A 26,230-nucleotide genomic window follows, 5' to 3' on the forward strand; every position below is an offset into this window, starting at 1 on the left:
TGTATGCTCTAGTCGGCTGGCCCTCGCTACATATTCGTAGCCAGACCCACTGGCTCCAGGTCATCTACAAGTCCATGCTAGGTAAAGCTCCGCCTTATCTCAGTTCACTGGTCACGATGGCAACACCCACCCGTAGCACGTGCTCCAGCAGGTGTATCTCACTGATCATCCCTAAAGCCAACACCTCATTTGGCCGCCTTTCGTTCCAGTTCTCTGCTGCCTGTGACTGGAACGAATTGCAAAAATCGCTGAAGTTGGAGACTTTTATCACCCTCACCAACTTCAAACATCTGCTATCTGAGCAGCTAACCGATCGCTGCAAGCTGTACATAGTCTATCGGTAAATAGCCCACCCAATTTACCTACCTCATCCCCATACTGTTTATTTATTTACTTTTCTGCTCTTTTGCACACCAATATCTCTACCTGCACATGACCATTTGATCATTTATCACTCGTGTTAATCTGCTAAATTGTAATTATCCGCCTACCTCCTCATGGCTTTTGCACACAATGTATATAGACTCTCTTTTTTTTTTTCTACTGTGTTATTGACTTGTTTATTGTTTACTCCATGTGTAACTCTGTGTTGTCTGTTCACACTGCTATGCTTTATCTTGGCCAGGTCGCAGTTGCAAATGAGAACTTGTTCTCAATTAGCCTACCTGGTTAAATAAAGGTGAAATAAAAAATAAAGACCTTATTTTACATCATCTGAGGTGTGACCTCCATCGGTTGAGACACAACTTCCTCTTGAATATAGGGTGGGTGTCATGTTTTGGCTGATAAGTGCTAAAATGGGAAAAAAACTGACATTTAAAATGGTACCACAAAGATGGTTGGAGGTTCACACATCAGAGAATGTTGACTTGAATGTGAATCTGTTTTTAAATGATACTGTCAATCCTCCATAGGAAACCTATTGAAATCGTATTGATGAGAATAGACATGACATCTTTATTGGGGGGGGGTGCCGCCACATATCTCCGCATACACATTGCAATCCTACTTATAGTGAGAGCAAATGTTGAAGAGATGCATGTCATTTTGGGCACACGGAACATAATCATCAAAAACGTCCCTTCCAGCTTGGCACTCTCTTTAAGAGTTATCCGACAGGGACAGTCCAAGGACAGTCTCCTCTGGCTGACCCTTCTATTTCTGCCCTCTCTCATCAGAGATGGTTCTACAGCCTTTTCTTTCTCCTTTTCATTACACTGTGTACCAGCTCTCCCATTTTTCCTCTTTCTCCTTCTCACTCATTTTAACCTGTTTATCTCACTTCTGTCTCAACGCTCCCATCCTCCCTTCCCTCTCTCTCTCAGGTCCTCACTCCGCTTGCAGCCAACAACTGAACCAACAGTCTGTCAGCTCAGCTCCAACAGACTTGTGTCACCACTGGGCACCCAGCCTAATCCTGTTCTGGGCTGCAGATACGGACAGAGAGGGGGACAGATAGAGGGGAGGGGGAGATGGCACTGGTACATTGGTATGTCTCTTTCATGGCCCATCCACTCCCTGTCCACAAGCCCTGACCCTAGCCCCATATGGTTCCGTATAAGGCCCTTAAAACTGGCCCTTTTAAAAGACCCATCTTTCCCATGGATGCTGGGGGAGATGGAGGACGTGGGAAAGAGAAGGGAGTATGTTTCAGTGACTCCCATCCAATCAGTTAACTCAGTTCATCATCAACACATGAAATACAGCTCCAGTGAATAGCTTTAGAGACACTCCACAGGGCTGGGACCGGGGGGGGGGGGGGAGCTGGGACCAGGGGGGTGGAGCTGGGACCAGGGGGGTGGAGCTGGGACCAGGGGGGGTGGAGCTGGGACCAGGGGGGGTGGAGCTGGGACCAGGGGGGGTGGAGCTGGGACCAGGGGGGGTGGAGCTGGGACCAGGGGGGGGGGAGCTGGGACCAGGGGGTGGGGGGGGAGCTGGGACCAGGGGGGGGGGAGCTGGGACCAGGGGGTGGGGGGGGAGCTGGGACCAGGGGGTGGGGGGGGGAGCTGGGACCAGGGGGTGGGGGGGGGAGCTGGGACCAGGGGGTGGGGGGGAGCTGGGACCAGGGGGAGCTGGGACCAGGGTGCAGGATTTCTGTTGGGACTGAGTTCACACCACTGCCACTCTCCCTCTTTCTCTCCTTCTTCACTTCACCCTCTCCCCCCAGACAGACAAAAGAACCCTCAGAAGTGCTCGTTAAAGAGTAATTAAGGGTGGATGGCACTCCCGCGTGATCTCCCAGTCTGCATGGCTGGCTTCAAATTACCCTGGTGAAAATTGGCACTTTGGGGCGAGGGGTGAAACCCAACACCCCTCTAAGTGAGAGAACGAGAGCGGTACAGACCTCAGTTCATGACCTCGTCTGAAACAAACACACACATCTGACAGAAGCAGTAATATCACTGTATCAAGGTTTGGATTCCCTTAGCTTGCTATCTGGTCACTGGAAATACAGTGGGTGGTGGGATTCTCTGTGTGTGTTTGCCTGCTGTCCTAGTTTTAGCCTGTATGCGAGTTGATAATTAAATACAAAGGCATCATTTAATTCCCTACTACTTGTGCACTCTCGCTGACAACTCATTGACACTTCCGTTCTGTGAGGTTGTCAAAGTTCCTGTCAACTTGGGGTACCAGTGTAACGCCCCCAGAGGCGGCAGGCGCAGCAGTCATATGTTAGTGTAAGGCTAAAGCAGCCGGTCACAGAGCAGGCGTGTTGCCAGCAGTAGCATGACGCCGTGATTCCCTCTCTGCCTCCTGGCTTCAGTCATGTTCAGATAACCCAGATTGCCAGGGTGTTCTGAGGAGAGGTTAAACCCTCATGGAGCTGGACTTCCATTGTGGAGAGAGTGGGATGGGAGAGAGAAGTAGGTTTGGGCGGTATCTAGATTGTCTTACCGGCATATACGATAATACCGGCTCTGAATAAAAGGGGTGATTATTTTCAAACCCCGGGGAGTCTGTGATCCGAAAGTTAGCAATGCTAACAAGCACATGTAAATCCCATATAGAACGCTAATGAGTGCATTGTGAACATTTTAATAGTCTCTGATCTAAAGTGTTTGCAGGACAGACAACCCATCTCAAAGTTATACAAGTTAAAAAAAAATGCTACTCACAGTTTTCTGTACACACTAAACAAATATTAGACAGCAATGCTCTTAATCCAGGAGGGAATTCTCTGATGTTACCTTGCGAAGATTGATTTTGGAAGAAGTTAGTTATCTAGCTATGTGGTTAACTAGCTACTTAATTAGCTAATCAAATGCACACTTGCAAAGCACAACCTGTGGCGTACTTCATTAGCATCGATAGCCCCTGCGATATTCAACTTTTCAGGGAAGTTAGGAACCAATATACACAGGCAGTTAAGGAAAGCAAAGGCTAGCTTTTTCAAACAGAAATGTACATCCTGTAGCACAAACTCCAAAAAGTTCTGGGACACTGTAAAGTCCATGGAGAATAAAAGCACCTTTCCAGCTGCCCACTGCACTGAGGCTAGGAAACATTGTCACCACCGATAAATCCACAATAATTGACAATTTCAATAAGCATTTTTCTACGGCTGGCCATGCTTTCCACCTGGCTACCCCTACCCTGGTCAACAGTTCTGCACCCCCCACAGCAACTTGCCCAAGCCTCAACCATTTCTCCTTCACCCAAATCCATATAGCCAATGTTCTAAAAGAGCTGCAAAATCTGGACCTCTACAAATCAGCCGGGCTACACAATCTGGACCCTCTTTCTAAAATGATCCGCCGCAATTGTTGCAAACCTTATTACTAGCCTGTTGAACCTCTCTTTCATATCGTCTGAGATCCCCAAAGATTGGAAAGCTGCCGCGGTCATCCCCCTCTTCAAAGGGAGTGACACTCTAGACCCAAACTGTTACAGACCTATATCTATCCTGCCCTGCCCAGGGTCTTTGATAGCCAAGTTAACAAACAGATCACCAACCATTTCGTACCTTCTCCGCTATGGAATCTGGTTTCTGAGCTGGTCATGCACCTCAGCCACGCTTAAGGTCCTAAACAATATCATAACCGCCATCGATAAAAGACAGTATTGTGCAGCTGTATTCATCGACCTGGCCAAGGCTTTCAACTCTGTCAATCACCACATTCTTATCGGCAGACTCAACAGCCTTGGTTTCTCAAATGACTGCCTCGCCTAGTTCACCAACTACTTCTCAGAAAGAGTTCAGTGTGTCAAATTGGAGGGCCTGTTGTCCGGACCTCTGACAGTCTCTATGGGGGTGCCACAGTGTTCAATTCTCGGGCTGGCTCTTTTCTCTGTATACATCAATGATGTCGCTCTTGCTGCTGGTGATTCTCTGATCCACCTCTAGGCAGACAACTCTCCTTCCGTGGCCTCCAACTGCTCTTAATTGCAAGTTAAACTAAATGCATACTCTTCAACCGATCGCTGCCTGCCCATCCAGCATCACTACTCTGGACGGTTCTGACTTAGAATATGTGGACAACAACAAATACCTAGGTGTCTGGTTAGACTGTAAACTCTCCTTCCAGACTCATATTAAACATCTCCAATCCAAAATGAAATCTAGAATTGGCTTCCTATTTCGCAACAAAGAATCCTTCACTCATGCTGCCAATCACACCCTTGTAAAACTGACTATCCTACCGATCCTTGACTTTGGCGATGTCATTTACAAAATAGCCTCCAACACTCTGCTCAGCAAACTGGATGCAGTCTATCACAGTGCCATCATTTTGTCACCAAAGCCCCATATACTACCCACCACTGCGACCTGTATGCTCTCGTTGGCTGGCCCTCGCTTCATATTCGTCACCAAACCCACTGGTTCCAGGTAATCTATAAGTCTTTGCTAGGTAAAGCCCTGCCTTATCTCAGCTCACTGGTCACCATGGCAGCACCCACCCGTAGCACGCGCTCCAGCCGGTATATTTCACTGGTCTCCCCCAAAGCCAATTGCTGGATCAAATCCCCAGCTGACAAGGTAAAAAACTGTCATTCTGCCCCTGAACAAGGCAGTTAACCCATTGTTCCCTGGTAGGCCGTCATTGTAAATAAGAATTTGTTCTTAACTGACTTACCTAGTTAAATAAATAACTTGATCACATGTTGTGTGCTGCGCAACAGTGAGTTACTAGCAAGGCTCCGGTCTCGTTGTTGTGTGCCTGGGGACTTCGATCTGCTTTCTCTTAACGAATTGCACAAGTTGACTGCAGGTATGTACTTAAAAAGTAGTTACAAATATTCAAATGGATAAAAACAAAAAACGGTATGGAGCGAGAGAATCAACTACTTCCCCGTTACTGTGTAAGATGTGATCCTCTGTTCCCCTGTCCATGCATGGCTCACATAGCCCTGATGGTGACACAGCTCTCACAGTCAGAGGTTACTGCTATATCCTAACCTATCCCTGATCTTTTCTCTGGTAAGACTGGTAGAACTACCCTATAGCACTAGATTACAGTTTTAAAATACTACTTTATAATATCAATGGAGCCCCTAGAGATTTCCACCAGTTAAGACTGTGTTTTTAACAGTTTAGAATGTGTCTCTTAGGACACTGAGCAGTTCTGACTGAACTACCCAATCACCCATCTCGGCATCACTCTAGCTAGAGGAAACCTTGAGCTGTGATGTGCTATTTAACATCACCTGTCAATCAATTAATATAATATGCCTTCTGTGTGTAATTGTTCATCATCCGAGTTCATAGTGTGCCATTGGTTAAAGCAGTTACTGATTTATCACGTATCACATTTCCTCTGGATTGGTCTCAATGGGTTAGTGTCAAAGAACCCCTTTTCACCCCTTCTCCCCTCTTAGTACGCACCAATACTGCAGTGTGCCGCAGTGTTAATTCTCTCACACACACACACGCACGCACAAACACAGAGGGTGCACTATGAAACTGTTTTATTTATGAGATGGATGGCTTAAGGGTGACTGGGGTCCTAACAAGATTACCAGGGACAAGCAAATACATGGCCACGCACAAGCAGATGCCTGTTGAATGTTGGTGTTTTGTGTGGAAGGAGTGACATCAGCATTCTGCCTGTTTGGGAAAATATAAACACTTTTGTTGCCTAGCGATGGGTTGTTTTGGCTTCCATTTTCTAAAAGAACATCTATTTTATTTGGTGTTGGTATGTGACAATGTGTCATAGTTGGTAGTGTCAGGAGGTTTGTCCTGACCAAGAAAATGTCAGGCTCACACACACGCACACACTGGTTAATGCTGTGTCAGCCGGTCGTGACCGTGTGATTTTTAGTCTTGGGCCAGAGATGATCCTATTCACACAGGCTGCTTCCGTTTCTCTCCTCTGATTGTGCGTCAACCTTACTTCCTGGGGCTGGGAGCATTGTCACCAGTCAGAGTAGGGCTTATATAACACATGCACGCTTGGGCAAGGCAAGCAGGAGAGAAGTGACTCACCCCCAGCATATACCTGCAGCACACCAGGCCAAAGGCCATGGCAGCCACATTGACTGTCTCTCTCTCTGTGTGTAGAGGGGGAGGGAGAGAGAGAGAGAGAAAAATAAGCAGTCTTGTGGCATGCCAACGACCAGCAGGTGGGTATGGTAGTGTAATGAAGTAAACCCACTTTTTTCACTCCAAATAGTTCTCTCTTCACATTCTGTCTTTCTCATTCTCCCTGTACTGTCACTCTGGTGCCATTTGGGTCGCTCTTCATCAAAGAGAATAATTCAGCTATTCAGAGCAGCTGTGGAGGAGAGAAGAGCAGGAGGTACAAAGAGAAGGTTAAGCACACGCTGAAAGAGTCAACAGCACTTTATATTACTGGAGAAAGAAGAGGGGCAGAGTAAGAGAACAAGAGACAATTTTTACTTACCATTATGGAGTCTCTCATTTGCATATGCAGCGATTTTGGTTAAGTTAGCATCGAGCAGTGATGTCTACTTCCTGAGACCTTGAAGTACAGGTGCCAGGACTCATGAATGCTTTGGCTTGTCAGATGTACAGACTCCGTTACACATGCTAATCTGAATTCCCTGAAGCCAGCCTGGGAGACACAGCCAAGAGAATCTCATCCACATGTTATGCTCATGTTATGCTCTATGCTCTGGTTCTTGACACCTACAGTGACTGCACAACACCATGTCTGTGTAGGCAAAGCTCTCCTCTCTCCTCACTCACTCACAATATAGTTTATGTAGTAGAGAATAGGCCCCAGAGATGTCTTCAACCCTCTCCTGTCATAGTACAGGCCCCAGAGACATCTTCAATCTTCTCCTGTCATAGTACCAGCCCCAGAGACGTCTTCAACCCTCTCCTGTCATAGTACCAGCCCCAGAGACGTCTTCAACCCTCTCCTGTCATAGTACCAGCCCCAGGGACCCACTTAAATAATTCATTTCATGGTAAAAGACTTTATAAGGTTAAAGATAATGATTTAAAGAATTCTACCCGGAAACGTAACCATTAGGGATTATAGGTTATGTAGCATATATAAGGAATAATGAAAATGTTAAACATAAGTAACTATGTTGGACTGGGGAAGAGAGAAATGTATGTTTGTGCCTAAAGAAAACAGAGAACAATTAAACTGTGTTTGAACCGACCTGGCTAGAACTCTGAGAAATTTACGATAGGACAGGGAGTACCCCTCCAGGTTCCCCTAATCTGGGTGGGATGGAACTGTCAAACCGTGGTGAGAATTCTGGAGAAGATGGCTCTCCTAATGTTAGTGCGCATGTGTGTGCGTAAGTAAGGAGAATGGTATAAAATTAATGTCTTTGTATATGAACTGAAGAGCTCTCGTGAATAAACATTGATTTGACTTTTCTAAGCTGGGAATTCTGTCTTTTTCATTTAAACCAGAACTTTACCAACTCTGGGTTGCAGACCGATTTTGAATAATTTAAATGTATGAACATTTAAAAAAAAATTCCATATAATTTGATGATACAGAAGTAGCAACACAAGGATATAACATCTATAGAAGAGACAGGAATGCTTATAGGGGAGGTGTTGCTGTATCTATTCAGAGCCATATCCCTGTAATGCTTAGAGAATATCTTATTTCAAGTGTTATTGAAGTGTTGTGGTGGCAGGTTCACTTGGCACATCTAAAGCGTTTTCTTTTTGGATGTTGCTATTGGCCACCAAGTGCTAACCGTCAGTATCTAAATAATGTGTGAAATGCTTGACAGTGTATGTGACAACAGAGGTCTACTTTCTTGGGGACCTGAATAAGCTGTGCACTCAAAAGGAAGCTTCTCACTGTAACCAGTGCCTTTAATCTGGATATGGTTATTAATGAATTTACCAGCGTGTTTACAAACACTACAGGAACAAGATTTAAATAAAGGTGATTTTTTTATTTTTATTAAAAAAAAAAAAAAAAAACTTCTTATGGCTGCAGGGGCAGTACTGAGTCGCTTGGATGAAAGGTGCCCAGAGTAAACGGCCTGCTCCTCAGTACCAGTTGCTAATATATGCATATTAATATTAGTATTGAATAGAAAACACTCTGAAGTTTCTAAAACTGTTTGAATGATGTCTGTGAGTATAACAGAACTCATATGACAGGCAAAAACCTGAGAAGAAATCCAAACGGGAAGTGAGAAATCAGGTTGGTCGATTTTTCAACCCAGCCCCTATTGAATTCACCGTGGGATATGGATGAGGTTCCACTAGATGTAAACCGTCTTTAGAAACTTGAATGGGGCTTCTACTGTGTTGTGGGCCTGAATGGGAGCTGAACGAGCCGGGTGTCTGGCAGAGAGCCAAGGGCTGGTCACACGCAATTCACATGATAGCGACCTGCGTTCCATGGCTTCTCTACACACAAAGGAATTCTCCGGTTGGAACTTTATTGAAGATTTATGATACCCTAAAGATTGATTCTATACTTAGTTTGACAAGTTTCTTCGACCTGTAATATAACTTTTAGAAGTTTTCGTCCGACGTTCGGATGGACCTGCACGAGCGTTTGGATTTGTGTACTAAACACGCTAACAAAGGTAGCTACTTGGACATAAATAATGGACATTATGAACAAATCAAACATTTATTGTGGAACTAGGATTCCTGGGAGTGCATTCTGATGAAGATCATCAAAGTTAAGGGAATATTTATAATGTTCTGATTTCTGTTGACTCCAACATGGGGGATAATTGTATTTATTTTCTGAGCGCCATCTCAGATTATTGGATCGTTTGGTTTTTCTGTTAAGTAAAAAAAAAAAATACAGCGGTTGCATTAGGAGAGGTATATCAATAATTCCATGTGTATAACTTCTATTTTCATCTACATTTATGATGAGTATTTCTGTTGAATTGATGTGGCTATGCAAAATCACTGGATGTTTTTGGAACTAGTGAACGTAACACGCCAATGTAAACTCAGATTTTTTAATATAAATATGAACTTTATCAAACAAAACATGTATTGTGTAACATTAAGTCCTATGAGTGTCATCTGATGAAGATCATCAAAGGTTAGGGATACATTTTATCTCTATTTGTGCTTTTTGTGACTCCTCTCTTTGGCTAGAAGAATGGCTGGGTTTTTCTGTGAGTTGGTGGTCACCTAACGTAATCGTTTGTGGTGCTTTCGCTGTAAAGCCTATTTGAAATCGGACACTGGTGGGATTAGCAACAAGAGTACCTTTTTTTAAAAACGGTATAAGATACTCCATATACCCATCAGCAACCACAGCTAATGAAGTCTCTGAAACCCTTAACAAATGGTTGCAATCTGTTTTGGAATGCGTCGCCAATAATTAACTGGTCCTGGACATCTCTCAAACTAAGAGCATTGTATTTGGAACAAATCGCTCCATAAGTTCTAGACCTCGGCTGAATCTGGTAATGAATGGTGTGGCAGAACAAGTTAAGACTAAATTACTTGGTGTTACCTTAGATTGTAAATTGTCATGGTCAAAACATATAGATTTATTGGTTGTAAAGATTAGAAGTCTGTCCGTAGAAGTGAGGCTGTGCTTCTTTGGACACCACACTCAAGCAAGTCCGGCAGGCTCTAGTTTTGTCACATCTTGATTATTGTCCAGTTGAGTGCTGCAAAGAAAGACCTAGTTAAACTACAGGTGGCCCAGAACAGTGGCACGTCTTGCTTTTCATTGTAATCAAAGGGATAATTTAGATACTATGCATGCCAGACTCTTGGCTAAGAGTTGAGGAGAGGGACTTAATCACTTGTTTTTATAAGATACATTCATCTTTTCAGTCCTCACATCCAGAACAAATTCAAGAAAGCGCACAGTACTAATATAGAGCCGTTATTGTATGGAACTCCCATCTCATATTGCTCAAATGAACAGCAAACCTGGTTTAAAAAAACAAACAGATAAAGCAACAACTCAAGGCACAACGCCTCTCCCCTATTTGACCTAGATGGTGTGTGTGTACATGTTGGTATGTAGGCTACGTGTGCCTTTTTTAAATTGACGTAGCTCTGTCCTTGAGCTGTTCTTGTCAAATTAACTTCTATTCTTGTCTATTAATGTTCTGTATTATGTTTCATGTTTTGTGTGGACCCCAGAAAGAGTAGCTGCTGCTTTCGCAACACCCAATGGGGATGCTAATCAAATACCAACCCTCGCCTATCATAGTACCAGCCCTAGAGACATTTTCAACCCTCGCCTATCATAGTACCAGCCCTAGAGACCTCTTCAACCCTCGCCTATCATAGTACCAGCCCTAGAGACCTCTTCAACCCTCGCCTATCATAGTACCAGCCCTAGAGACCTCTTCAACCCTCGCCTATCATAGTACCAGCCCTAGAGACCTCTTCAACCCTCGCCTATCATAGTACCATCCCTAGAGACCTCTTCAACCCTCGCCTATCATAGTACCAGCCCTAGAGACCTCTTCAACCCTCTCCCGTCTATCCTCCCCCACCGCTTAAAATCACCACACACACACACTGCTGCATCTGGTCTCCCAGGTGTGCACAGCACTGGGACTAGTGAGAGAAACAGGAGAAGTTCAATCACGAGTATCCTGGAGGTTTGTGCGTTTCTGTTTGCTTGTGTGATGAGTGAACGAGAGTTTGTTTGTTGCATCTGAAGCTAAATCTAAATCCACATTGATTCTGGGGTTCAGACTATGGTTTCTGCCTTCCATACACAGGTGTGTGTGTGTGTGTGTGTGTGTGTGTGTGTGTTCAATTCACCTGGCATTGTGGGTGTCATTTGTGTTGAGTGACATAGTTAGGAGCTCTACTGCTAAATCAGAGATCCATGCATCACGTTTGTTTTGACGGGTGTTTTCGCAGCCAGTCACTGTGAAAAGGACACATCCTGACCTGTAGGGAATTGGAGGTTAAACGTTAGCTGAGGGGAACCTGCAGGCAACTGCAGACCAGTGGCATCACATTTCCTCTGTGTGCTGAGTGTGTACAGTATGAGCAGTCTGCAGCCCCCCTGAGCTTAGTCCTCTGAGCTAACTAACGGTGGTGCTTACACCAGCAGATCTCTGTTCTACTCCACGGTTTCTTTTCCATTCCTATATACCTGAGGGGTGTGCAGCGTGTGTGATCAACATGGCCAGTAATCTTCTCGATGTTCAAGGGATGGGTTATCCATAGGGCATGATTTCCTCCCATGTTTCCATCATTCTCTTCTGGGTATGTGTTTGTCTTTAACTCAGGGTATCTCATCAGAATAGTCTCAGGGCTAATCCTGTGGTGACATGGTGCCTTGTGCAGGGATGAAAACTTTTCGGTGATATTCGCCGTTTTGATCACAATTGGTCATCCATGTGAATTGTGCAGATCCATAAAAAACGTGTGTGGGGTCTGACAAAGAACACAGACGCAGAGTGTATCACCCCATTGAGCTATATAAGAGGTGCAAACGGATTCTCTTCCTGGGACAATCTCAATACTCGTGTCCTCCACACCTTCTCAAAACCCATTGGAGGAGAAGGTCAGAGGGGACAGAACTCTGGTTTTCTCATCCAATGGGTTTTGAGGAGAGAGGACGCAAAGGAGTATGCCGTTGATATTCTCCCACTATATGCTCACTAACCTTACCTTCTCTGGCGGCTGTGTCATCACGCGCTCTTAACAAAAACACAATAGCAGTTTGGCTTAGAATACTGACACGACTGCGAACGCAAACAAATGAATGTGAACAGAACAAAACAGTGGTACCAAGTAGGCTCAGTAAACACTATCAGATGGATAAAGACATGTCACAATCTATATTTAGACCAGTGGTATTAACAGTAAACACTATCAGATGGATAGGCATGACAATCCATATTTAGACCAGTGGTATTAACAGTAAACACACTATCAGATGGATAGGCATGACACAATCTCTATATTTAGACCAGTGATATTAACCGTAAACTAAAGTTGAATGGAGATCCAAATCATGAAAACACAGCCTGCTACAGTGAGATGCAGCCATGACCAGCTGTCTTTCCAAACAAATAGGCCTATAGGTCCTCTTCAGACATGGAAAATCCTGCCACCCTACACTTCAGTGGATTTAAATTTGACCCACGTAATGAATTTAAGCAATGTCAGCATACCATGTTTCCTGAGTATTGAGATGATTCAAATATGTATTATGTACTTGTTGTTATATGCAACTGTATTACCTTTCTGGACTGTCACTAGTTATCATCCCTGCTTGTGGGAGGCACTATGATTGTTGGTGTGTTTATGTCTGTGTGCCATTGATACACTTCAGATGTCCATTACTTGAAGTTACATTCAAACACATGACCTTAAGCAACCTAAGGAAATGGGCATCTGGTGGGACAGTGGCAGATGTATTTGAGTTGGGGAGAACCCAAAATATTTTACGCTACCCCTTTTTTTGTGATATCCAATTGGTCCCATCGCTGCAACTCCCATACGGACTTGGGAGAGGCAAAGGTCGAGCCATGCGTCCTCCGAAACAACCCTGCCAAGCCGCACTGCTTCTTGACACAACCCGGAAGCCAGACTCACTAATGTGTCGGGGGAAACACCGTACAACTGGAGACCGTGTCAGCGTGCGTGAACCCGGCCCGTCAAAGGAAACATGCTAGCACCCGGCTTAGGCAATGCGGATGCTCCAGGAGCCATGTTGGCCCCAGCTGGTTGTGCCACAGAACCCTCTCCAGTACTGTAACTGACAACATAAAGGACAGTTTGCAGAAGTACAGTCATTGTGAATGAGGATTGTCTTGGATTTGCCTGGGTGGAGAGAGTGTAGTACAATAATCAATGATGATGTTCAGTACACTGCTTTAGCCCACAGCCATGTGTGTTGTATTTCACCCTTTGGTTGACAATATGGCTGATTTACATTGGCACTCTGACACACACACACACACGTACGTGTTCACCTCAGCATTACCCTCACTCTTCCAGACGGTGCTAAACAAACTGAGCTGTACGTCAAAGCTCTTGTTTTCTGTGCTTGGTATTGTGTGCCCAGGGACATGGAGGAAGCGACCATGCTGTCGTCTCTCCTGGGGTAACATAGAGAATACATGATTAACACAGTAGTCTGGTGCACTACCGTTGAAGTGGTGAGAGATAAACAAAGGGAAGAAAAAACATGCCAGTCACACAACGATGGTAGTACAGCAGGAACCTGAGCGAGTCAAAGGTCACATCTAGAGACTGCAGGTGCAGTAGAGATACTCTTAATGATCGGCTATAAAAAGCCAACTGACATTTACTCCTGAGGTGCTGACCTGTTGCACCCTCTACAACCAATGTTGTTATTAATATTATTATTTGACCCTGCTGGTCATTTATGAACATTTGAACATCTTAGCCATGTTCTGTTATCTTCACCTGGCACAGCCAGAAGAGGACTGGCCACCCCACATAGCCTGGTTCCTCTCTAGGTTTCTTCCTAGGTTTTGGCCTTTCTAGGGAGTTTTTCCTAGCCACCGTACTTCTACACCTGCTTGCTGTTTTGGAGTTTTTAGGCTGGGTTTCTGTACAGCACTTTGAGATATCAGCTGATGTAAGAAGGGCTTTCTAAATACATTTGATTTGAGTAAGTTAGCCCAAGAAGAGGGAGGAGTTAAGATGGTCCTGGGACGGACTACATTAAAATAAAATAGGACACTTACTCCAACGCCTGTACCTATTGCTTGACAACATTTTTAAATCTAGACAGATTTCAAGCCAACTCCATCTTGTACTATGTGAGTGTCCAGGCATTTTATTCTACTACACAATTTTACCTCACTTTGTTGCAGTCTGACCTGTGAGTAGAGGTAGGTGTGTGTGACCACCACGCCAACCGTAACCATGGAAACTCACTAAACGATGTCTCTCCCACTCGGGGGAAGGGAAAGAAATGACAGAACCAGAGTGAAAGTGAGAAATTGCTTGAAAATTTGGGAGTGAATGGAGTAAAGACTGAATGGAGAAAGATAGGAATTCAGTTTGTTTTAGTGAAGCTGCACGTGTGAAAGCGTTGGCCAAGGCAGCTGACCGGGACTGGGTGGACCCAAGACGCTGCCTACTCTTCTCTATGGGTGGAGAAGATGATGGAGAGGACAGTGATACTGTCTGAAAATAATGACCTCCCTGCTTTCTGAAGCACTGTCAACTATATATACTTTAGAAACTTTTTACATTGCACATTCAAATATAGTCGTTTTAGCTTTGGTGTATAACATTTGTAGAAATGCCATTTTCTGGTGCTGAAGAGAAGGACATGTAGAGCAGGTGTTTCTTAAACCTGGTCCTGGGGAACCAACGGGTGCATGGTTTTTCCATAGCACTTCCCACCTGAATCCATTAATCAACTCCTCAAACCTTTAATTAGTGATATCAGATGTTTGTCCCCAGGACCACGATTAAGAAACACCTGGCATAGAGTGGTTATTTCAGTCTTAGCGCTTACTTATGCTCTCAGTCCATTTTGCTGTACAGGCTTTTGTCAGCGATATGGTTTAATCACAGTAGCTTTGATCAGGACTTACAATAGCTTAATTCAATAAGTCCCTCTTCCTGCTGTATTTTATCCCCATGATGTAGCCGGCAGAATGACTGCAGGCCTGGGCCTCGTTCTGTGGTCTGAGAATTCTGTCAGTAGCTCAAGCTAACTCCTTGGGGTCTATTTTGAGCAGGCACTTGAAAGGACGGCATGACGTCTTCCCTTTGGGACCTCCCTGAGCCATCAAAGTCTTGGGTCTGTTGACAGTTTTTAGCCTGTCCTCTTTGATGACATCAAACACGATAGTAATTTTCTGCCGCTCAAAATGAAGAGGAGCACCAACCTCAGAGAGAGAGATGGGTCTAGCCAACTGCATTACATACCACACCCCTGATGTGTGTGTGTGTGTACACACACACACACACACACACACACACACACACACACACACGTGTCACCGTTTAGTGTTTCAGGCTAGGCGTGAACGGAGTGGTAGGGCATGACTGTGGCAATGGGCTCACTATAAAACACATCATTAACATTGACAGTGTTCCAATGAATTTGGCCACGATGACGAGGGCTTTGACCTGCTTTCAGCACCCATTGTCAACCCGCCAAAGCAGTCTGTTGTGGGTGCTGCTAGTAGGCCCCTCCACAGTGAACCGATGGGTCTATAGGAGTACCAGGAGCTGTTTCCTTATACTGCGGTGTATTCATTCAGGATGCTTCAAAGGCCCCAGCCACCCCGATTCCTCAGTGCTAGGAGCTGGTCACTGGCTGGAGATCAACCAGTTCCCTCTACCTCAGTTTTAGAAATGACCCAAAGAAAACACCACCAAACAAATCAAAGTGTTGGGAAAAGGGGAGAACAGTTTGTTCCCCTGGGTCTTCCTCTGACTGTGTTTTTGACCTGAATGCCAAATGTGGAGGGCTGTGCCAGTCTTGTTTTTTTTTTAAAACTATGTTTTAATCCTCTTTTACTATCTCTCTGTGTTGTGATGAAAAGGCCTGAGTTGTTTTTCTCTCCCTGTCAGTGAAGAACTGTGAAGTGCTGGAGTAGTTCAATTCAGCACTCTGTCACTTCTCTTCGTCTTTCCACTCTCAATAGAGGGATGGAGGGTCAGGGGGGAGCAGTCTCCCTCTCTTTCTCATATTCTCCCTTATTTTTAACCAAGTCTTCCCTGTTTCTTCCCAATTTTATCCTTTAAAGACAATCTGACAATAGCAGGCAGGCATAAATGACAATGCAGCTGAAACTTGATGGCTGTAGGGAAAGAGTAATGAAATACATTTAGTTAGATATTAAAGCTTTGCCTGGAGGGCGGACGTCAGCTGTAACACATCTAGACCAGAACTGAGGTGCGTCGGCACTACCACATCTAGACCAGAACTGAGGTGCGTCGGCACTACCACATCTAGACCAGAACTGAGGTGCGTCGGCACTACCACATCTAGACCAGAACTGAGGTGCGTCGGCACTACCACATCTAGACCAGAACTGAGGTGCGTCGGCACTACCACATCTAGACCAGAACTGAGGTGCGTCGGCACTACCACATCTAGACCAGAACTGAGGTGCGTCGGCACTAACACATCTAGACCAGAACTGAGGTGCGTCGGCACTAACACATCTAGACCAGAACTGAGGTGCGTCGGCACTACCACATCTAGACCAGAACTGAGGTGCGTCGGCACTACCACATCTAGACCAGAACTGAGGTGCGTCGGCACTACCACATCTAGACCAGAACTGAGGTGCGTCGGCACTACCACATCTAGACCAGAACTGAGGTGCGTCGGCACTACCACATCTAGACCAGAACTGAGGTGCGTCGGCACTACCACATCTAGACCAGAACTGAGGTGCGTCGGCACTACCACATCTAGACCAGAACTGAGGTGCGTCGGCACTACCACATCTAGACCAGAACTGAGGTGCGTCGGCACTACCACATCTAGACCAGAACTGAGGTGCGTCGGCACTGTAACACATCTAGACCAGAACTGAGGTGCGTCGGCACTGTAACACATCTAGACCAGAACTGAGGTGCGTCGGCACTGTAACACATCTAGACCAGAACTGAGGTGCGTCGGCACTGTAACACATCTAGACCAGAACTGAGGTGCGTCGGCACTGTAACACATCTAGACCAGAACTGAGGTGCGTCGGCACTGTAACACATCTAGACCAGAACTGAGGTGCGTCGGCACTGTAACACATCTAGACCAGAACTGAGGTGCGTCGGCACTGTAACACATCTAGACCAGAACTGAGGTGCGTCGGCACTGTAACACATCTAGACCAGAACTGAGGTGCGTCGGCACTACCACATCTAGACCAGAACTGAGGTGCGTCGGCACTACCACATCTAGACCAGAACTGAGGTGCGTCGGCACTACCACATCTAGACCAGAACTGAGGTGCGTCGGCACTACCACATCTAGACCAGAACTGAGGTGCGTCGGCACTACCACATCTAGACCAGAACTGAGGTGCGTCGGCACTACCACATCTAGACCAGAACTGAGGTGCGTCGGCACTACCACATCTAGACCAGAACTGAGGTGCGTCGGCACTACCACACATCTAGACCAGAACTGAGGTGCGTCGGCACTGTAACACATCTAGACCAGAACTGAGGTGCGTCGGCACTGTAACACATCTAGACCAGAACTGAGGTGCGTCGGCACTGTAACACATCTAGACCAGAACTGAGGTGCGTCGGCACTGTAACACATCTAGACCAGAACTGAGGTGCGTCGGCACTGTAACACATAGAACTGAGGTGCGTCGGCACTGTAACACATAGAACTGAGGTGCGTCGGCACTGTAACACATAGAACTGAGGTGCGTCGGCACTGTAACACATAGAACTGAGGTGCGTCGGCACTGTAACACATAGAACTGAGGTGCGTCGGCACTGTAACACATAGAACTGAGGTGCGTCGGCACTGTAACACATAGAACTGAGGTGCGTCGGCACTGTAACACATAGAACTGAGGTGCGTCGGCACTGTAACACATAGAACTGAGGTGCGTCGGCACTGTAACACATAGAACTGAGGTGCGTCGGCACTGTAACACATAGAACTGAGGTGCGTCGGCACTGTAACACATAGAACTGAGGTGCGTCGGCACTGTAACACATAGAACTGAGGTGCGTCGGCACTGTAACACATAGAACTGAGGTGCGTCGGCACTGTAACACATAGAACTGAGGTGCGTCGGCACTGTAACACATAGAACTGAGGTGCGTCGGCACTGTAACACATAGAACTGAGGTGCGTCGGCACTGTAACACATAGAACTGAGGTGCGTCGGCACTGTAACACATAGAACTGAGGTGCGTCGGCACTGTAACACATAGAACTGAGGTGCGTCGGCACTGTAACACATAGAACTGAGGTGCGTCGGCACTGTAACACATAGAACTGAGGTGCGTCGGCACTGTAACACATAGAACTGAGGTGCGTCGGCACTGTAACACATAGAACTGAGGTGCGTCGGCACTGTAACACATAGAACTGAGGTGCGTCGGCACTGTAACACATAGAACTGAGGTGCGTCGGCACTGTAACACATAGAACTGAGGTGCGTCGGCACTGTAACACATAGAACTGAGGTAAGCTGATAGTGTGTGAGGCACAGTAGTGTGTGTATAGTGAGAGTAGTGATGGAGGGGATCTATACCGTTTTAGTCAAAATGTGAGACTGTCGGCGTGTGTGTTTAGTGAGACTGTTGGCGCGTGTGTTTATTGAGACTGTCGGCCTGTGTGTTTAGTGAGACTGTCGGCCTGTGTGTGTGAATGCCCAGAGTGGAGGATTGATCTTATTAGAAGTAGCATCCCCATCACTCTCCCTAATGAGCACGGTCGTCGGGGGAGACTGAATAATCACCATGGATACAGAGGTAGCGGGGCCATCACACTCTGAGGGAGAACGAGCGTCATCTATCATTTTGATAGCAGACACTACTGCCCAATGATCGCTTGTGGTCGAGGTTAAACGTGTGTGTAACTGTGTATACAGCTGTTCTGTAAGCCACATTGGTAACACCTCACCCCTCCTCACTCAACCTTCTGCATTGTTCCCAAGGCAAGGACAGGCTCACAGGCAAGATTTGGCCTGCTCCTCTCCTACCCGCTCTACCTCCTCCTACCTGCTCTACCTCCTTTCTTTCAAGTCTAACCCTGTCCGGGCCTGTTGGGGAATCCTGTTAGGTAGCTTTAGTGCATGCAAGCAGGGGCACATTCACTATATTACAATGGTTCTGATGCTACACAGATGCTGGTGTGGCAGTAGTCTGTCTTGTCTCTCCAGTGACTGTGAGAAGAGACTAATGGGACAGTAAAGTGTCTGATGTACTAGACATGAGTGGCACTGTGCTAAAACATCCAGATACTTGACGGTGCATTAAGAAATGAGCCTGTCGTGGATAGTTTAAACACCATTTATGAAATACAGTGGGATATATCCGAAGATCTAAATCTTTCCAGCTGTAATGGGATCTTTTATGTGGCGTAATCGTGTGGCTCCGCTTCTCTTGAGTTGTACGGTCCTGTGTGGCAGAGCTTCTCTTGAGTTATACGGTCCTGTGTGGCAGAGCTTCATCAGTGAATTGCCCTCATTAAAGAATAGTCTTGAAGACGATATGAGAAAGGGAATGTGTGATCCCAAGTGTCTTTCCCCCTGTGGGTCTGTCTCTAGAACACTCCAGTGTTTTGACTGACTGACTTGACTGCCTGCCAGCCCAGCCCAGCCAGCCCAGTCCTATGTTTAACCGCCGGCCGGCCGGCCGGCCGGCCGGCCGGCCGGCCGTTAGCTAAGTTTCACACAGCAAGGGTTTAGCAGTTTGTCTCGGTCTGTCTCGCTCTCTGTCGCTCTCGCACCCTTTCACCATGAATATGTAATCAGGCCATTACTATGCAACGTGCATTTTTAAACAACGACTACCTCCTCACAGTAGAATAGTGTTACTATACTATTTACCTGCAGGTCAGGACTTCAACAGAAGGGAGGCTGTGATTGATTCGGGCACTTGTTTATTGCTCCTCCAGGTTTGGATTGAAAGAGGTAGACCTGGGCTGTCTCAACACAAGATCTAATGCATCAAAAGTAGACTGTTTTTAGTATTTCACTTTTAAAAAATGATAACATTTGGAGACGAGGTTGACTATTGTAGAACATTAGTGTTATTGTGTGAATTACTTCTCTCCCTCTTGTTCTTCTATGCGATCATCTCCGTTTCGTGTTTACAAGGCGGCGCTTCCGTTGTTTTATTTGACAGTTGTTTCCCAGCAGCAGTGGTTGAACTCTGGCGGAGCGTTCTAAACATAGATGCTAAATTAGGATTTGTTTCATTCCACTGGCGTGTGGGACCCAGAGAATTTCATTAGGCTGTTATGGGAAGACTTGATGGAACAGAACACTGATGGACTGAGCACACCTGACCGGCTCTCATAAATATAGACATTTAATATGGTGTTCACCTCCATAAATATAGACATTTCACCTCATAAATATAGACATTTTAATGGTGTTCACCTCCATAAATATAGACATTTAGTATGGTGTTCACCTCATAAATATAGACATTTCACCTCATAAATATAGACATTTTAATGGTGTTCACCTCCATAAATATAGACATTTAATATGATGTTCACCTCATAAATATAGACATTTAGTATGGTGTTCACCTCCATAAATATAGACATTTAATATGGTGTTCACCTCCATAAATATAGACATTTAATATGATGTTCACCTCATAAATATAGACATTTAGTATGGTGTTCACCTCATAAATATAGACATTTAATATGATGTTCACCTCATAAATATAGACATTTAGTATGGTGTTCACCTCCATAAATATAGACATTTAATATGATGTTCACCTCATAAATATAGACATTTAGTATGGTGTTCACCTCATAAATATAGACATTTAATATGATGTTCACCTCATAAATATAGACATTTAATATGATGTTCACCTCATAAATATAGACATTTAATATGATGTTCACCTCATAAATATAGACATTTTATATGGTGTTCACCTTCATAAATATAGACATTTAATATGATGTTCACCTCATAAATATAGACATTTAATATGATGTTCACCTCATAAATATAGACATTTCACCTCATAAATATAGACATTTAATATGATGTTCACCTCATAAATATAGACATTTCACCTCATAAATATAGACATTTAATATGATGTTCACCTCATAAATATAGACATTTCACCTCATAAATATAGACATTTAATATGGTGTTCACCTCATAAATATAGACATTTAATATGATGTTCACCTCATAAATATAGACATTTCACCTCATAAATATAGACATTTAATATGGTGTTCACCTCATAAATATAGACATTTAGTATGGTGTTCATAAATATAGACATTTCACCTCATAAATATAGACATTTAATATGGTGTTCACCTCATAAATATAGACATTTAATATAGTGTTCACCTCATAAATATAGACATTTAGTATGGTGTTCATAAATATAGACATGTAATGATGTTCACCTCATAAATATAGACATTTCACCTCATAAATATAGACATTTAATATAGTGTTGTGTTCATAAATATAGACATTTAACCTTTCTGATCTCCCCATCCCGGATCCGGGATCGTGAATACAGACTCAAGCTCATTACCATAACGCAACGTTAACTATTCATGCAAATCGCAAATTAAATGAAATAAATATGCTAGCTCTCAAGCTTAGCCTTTTGTTAACAACACTGTCATCTCAGATTTTCAAAATATGCTTCTCAACCATTGCAAAACAAGCATTTGTGTAACAGTATTGATGGCTAACGTAGCATTTAGCATTAGCATTCAGCTGGCAACATTTACACAAAAAACAGAAAAGCATTCAAATAAAATCATTTACCTTTGAAGAACTTCTGATGTTTTCAATGAGGAGACTCTCAGATAGCAAATGTTCAGTTTTTCCTGAAAGATTATTTGTTTAGGACAAATCGCTCCGTTTTCTGCGTCACGTTTAGCTATGAAAAAACCCCTGTATCCAGGATTGTGTAAATCTATCAGCAAGCTCATTAGCATAACACAACGTTAACTATTCATGAAAAGCGCAAATGAAATGAAATAAATATGCCATCTCTCAAGCTTAGCCTTTTGTAAACAACACTGTCATCTCAGATTTTCAAAATATGCTTCTCAACCATAGGAAAACAATCATTTGTGTAAAAGTAGCTAGCTAGCGTTAGCATTTAGCGTTAGCATTAGCATCCAGCACGCAACATTTCAACAAAAACATAAAAGCCTTCAAATAAAATAATTTACCTTTGAAGAACTTCTGATGTTTTCAATGAGGATACTCTCAGTTAGATAGCAGATGCTCAGTTTTTCCAAAAAGATTCTTTGTGTATTAGAAATAGCTCCGTTTTATACATCACATTTGGCTACCAAAAAAAATCTGAAAATTCAGTCCTCAAAACGCGAACTTTTTTCCAAATTAGCTCCATAATATCGACTGAAAACATGGCAAACGTTGTTTAGAATCAATCATCAAGGTGTTTTTCACATATCTCTTCATTGATACATCGTTCTTGTACACATGGTTTCTCCCCTATATCAAATGGAAAAGTACGAGCAGCTGGCAATTGCGCACCGAATTCCACGCAGGACACCAGGCGGACACTTGGAAAATGTAGTCTCTTATGGTCAATCTTCCAATGATATGCCTACAAATACGTCACAATGCTGCTAAGACCTTGGGCGAACGACAGAAAGTGTAGGCTCATTCCTTGCGCAATCACAGCCATATAAGGAGACAATGGAAAACAGTTCTTCAGAAATTCTGCTAATTCCTGGTTGATGCATCATCTTGGTTTCGCCTGTAGAATGAGTTCTGGGGCACTTACAGACAAAATCTTTGCAGATTCTGAAACTTCAGAGTGTTTTCTTTTCAAAACTGTCAAGAATATGCATAGTCGAGCATCTTTTCGTGACAAAATATTGCGCTTAAAACGGGAACGTTTTTTATCCAAAAATGAAATAGCGCCCCTAGAGATCTAACAGGTTAATATGGTGTTCACCTCATAAATATAGACATTTCATCTCATAAATATAGACATTTAATATGGTGTTCACCTCAGTCACACACAGAAACACTCCCCAACACGCAGGCAGTCAGCCACACAGAAACACTCCCCAACACACAGGCAGGCAGTCACACACACAGAAACACTCCCCAACACGCAGGCAGTCACACACACAGAAACACTCCCCAACACGCAGGCAGTCAGGCGCGCATACAATACATGTCTGAATGTACGGATACATGCACACCCTTCCATGTACATTCAGCTGTAGTGTGACTGTTCACCTGATTCCTGTCCAGCATGGTGAACTGGAGCATGCATACTCCCTGCAGACAATCAGTCTCTCGGTCTTAGGTCTAATTTGGGGTTGATGTGTAACTTCCACTCTTCTCTCTCTTTCCAGGGGGACTCCATGAAAGATGACGGAGGAGGTGACAGTTGTAGCCAAGTGGGACTACACGGCCCAGCAGGACCAGGAACTTGACATCCGGAAGAATGATCGGCTTACCCTGCTGGACGACAGCAAGACTTGGTGGAGGGTGAGGAACGCCTCAAACCAGACCGGCTACGTCCCCTCCAACTACGTAGAGCGCAAGAACAGCCTGGTGAAGAAGGCCTCTCTGGTCAAGAACCTCAAAGACACACTGGGTAAGAGGGTTGGGGCTGGGTTTATCAGTATGTTGTTGGTGACAGTGGTGGTAGTTTGTCAGTGTGTTGTTGGTGGTAGTTTGTCAGTGTGTTGTTGGTGGTAGTTTGTCAGTGTGTTGTTGGTGGTAGTTTGTCAGTGTGTTGTTGGTGGTAGTTTGTCAGTGTGTTGTTGGTGGTAGTTTGTCAGTGTGTTGGTGGTGGTAGTTTGTCAGTGTGTTGGTGGTGGTAGTTTCAGTGTGTTGGTGGTGGTAGTTTCAGTGTGTTGGTGGTGGTAGTTTCAGTGTGTTGGTGGTAGTTTCAGTGTGTTGGTGGTGGTTTCAGTGTGTTGGTGGTGGTGGTTTCAGTGTGTTGGTGGTGGTGGTTTCAGTGTGTTGGTGGTGGTGGTTTCAGTGTGTTGGTGGTGGTGGTTTCAGTGTGTTGGTGGTGGTGGTTTCAGTGTGTTGGTGGTGGTGGTTTCAGTGTGTTGGTGGTGGTAGTTTCAGTGTGTTGGTAGGTGGTGGTAGTTTCAGTGTGTTGGTAGGTGGTGGTAGTTTCAGTGTGTTGGTAGGGGGTGGTAGTTTCAGTGTGTTGGTAGGTGGTGGTAGTTTCAGTGTGTTGGTAGGTGGTGGTAGTTTCAGTGTGTTGGTAGGTGGTGGTAGTTTCAGTGTGGTGGTAGTTTCAGTGTGGTGGTAGTTTCAGTGTGTTGGTAGGTGGTGGTAGTTTCAGTGTGTTGGTAGGTGGTGGTAGTTTCAGTGTGTTGGTAGGTGGTGGTAGTTTCAGTGTGTTTCAGTACGGCATCAGGGTTATCGGTATGTTGGCGGCGGCAGGGTTATCGGTATGTTGGCGGCGGCAGGGTTATCGGTGCGGCGGCAGGGTTATCGGTGCGGCGGCAGGGTTATCGGTGCGGCGGCAGGGTTATCGGTGCGGCGGCGGCGGCAGGGTTATCGGTGCGGCGGCGGCGGCAGGGTTATCGGTGCGTTGGCGGCGGCAGGGTTATCGGTGCGGCGGCAGGGTTATCGGTACGGCGGCAGGGTTATCGGTACGGCGGCAGGGTTATCGGTATGTTGGCGGCGGCAGGCGTGGTAGTATATCAGCGTTAAAAAAGAGGGCTATCCATCCCTTAACTTCCTCCTCTATTTTGTCAATCCCCTCTACACAACCGCTAGAAATTGATGAGGTCATTATTAACCCTTCTCCTGAATTGTATGTGTGTGTCCCACTCTGGTACTGGGGCTGGATGTGAGCCTCTTACTTTACAGAGCAGCTATCCACCAGCATCTCAGGAACCGTGTTCAGTTGGCCATCTCTCTGAGTTGCCACAGCTTGGTGTCTATATGTTCTCAGTGTTCAGTTGGCCATCTCTCTGAGTTGACACAGCTTGGTGTCTGTATATCCTCACATTAATAATACAAGCACTCATTCACGTGTGACCTGTGAGTGTAAAGGTCGTGCACCTGTCCCAGGTTTGTCAGCATTCCTCTTCACAGGTTTCCGGTTGGAAAGATTCCTAGTTTAGAGTTAAGGGTTCAGGATAATGCGTGTAACGTCAGGAAAACTGCTCCGCACACTACAGGATTATGGTAGATTAAATCTTATCCAAGATGTTTACTGAACATCCATGGATGATCAAACGTGATCCTGTCTCTGGGCTGGTGGAGACTGAAGAGACGTTTGTCTCTGTGCAGGCCGTTCAAGTTCTTCCACACCGATCTCAACAAACCATTTATGTATGGACCTTGCTTTGTGCTCTGCGGAATTGTCATGCTGAAACCGGAAAGGGCTTTCTCCAAACCTTTGCCACAAAGTTGGAAGCACAGAATCGTCCAGAATGGCGCTGTAGCATTAAGATTTCCCTTCACTGAAACTAAGGGGCCTAGCCCTTTACAGTTGGCACTATGCATTGGGGAAGGAGGTGTTCTCCAGACATCAACCAAATCATCACTCCAGAGAATGCGTTTCCACTGTTCCAGAGACCAATGGCGGTGATCGTTACACCACTCCAGCCGATGCTTAGCATTGCGCATGGTGATCTTAGGCTTGTGTGCAGCTGCTCTGCCATTTCGGCAGAAATTTGACGAACTGACTTGTTGGAAAGTTGGCATCCTATGACGGTGCTACATTGAAAGTCACTGAGCTCTTCAGTAAGGCCATTCTACTGCCAATGTTTGTCTATGGAGATTGCATGACTGTGTGCTCGATTTCATACTTGATTTCATACTTGAAATAGACTAATCCACTCATTTTGAAGGGGTGTTTACATACTTTTGTGCATATATAGTGTACGTCTTCTCTGCTTGTGGGAGAGCGAGAGAGAAGTTTAGATCGAGAGAGGCGCACACAGACATACAGAGAGAGAGAGGGGGGGGAGGAGGCTATGCGAGGGGATGGGTAGTCTGTTTCAGACACACATTCCCCTCTGCCCCGAGGGACGGCTCCATCAGACTGTGGGCCAACACTGCACAGCCTGTCACTGTCACTCGCCAGCACTGAGTCAGGACTGTGTGTGCGTGGGGAGTGCTCACGAAGTGCACAGATCTAGCTTCTTTCTCTTGCCATGAATCTCAAAATATTTCTAGCAATAAGAAAACTAATTCTAGAGGCGCTGAACCAACACTC

At 45.1% G+C, this 26,230-nt stretch overlaps 1 protein-coding gene across 2 annotated transcripts in view; it reads left to right on the forward strand.

Moving 5' to 3' along the window:
* The window catches only part of nck2a (NCK adaptor protein 2a), a 52,439-nt gene that overhangs the window by 6,927 nt on the left and 19,282 nt on the right, over window positions 1–26,230 (forward strand). For both annotated transcript variants that reach the window (XM_036975113.1, XM_021597935.2), the window contains exon 2: window positions 23,391–23,635. In XM_036975113.1, coding sequence (XP_036831008.1) covers window positions 23,407–23,635 — 229 coding nt within the window. In that variant the 5' untranslated portion in view covers window positions 23,391–23,406. The remainder of the gene's footprint in view (window positions 1–23,390; window positions 23,636–26,230) is intronic.

This window comes from Oncorhynchus mykiss, chromosome 3 (assembly GCF_013265735.2).
Source record: "Oncorhynchus mykiss isolate Arlee chromosome 3, USDA_OmykA_1.1, whole genome shotgun sequence".
In the NCBI taxonomy this organism is placed as follows: Eukaryota; Metazoa; Chordata; class Actinopteri; order Salmoniformes; family Salmonidae; genus Oncorhynchus; species Oncorhynchus mykiss.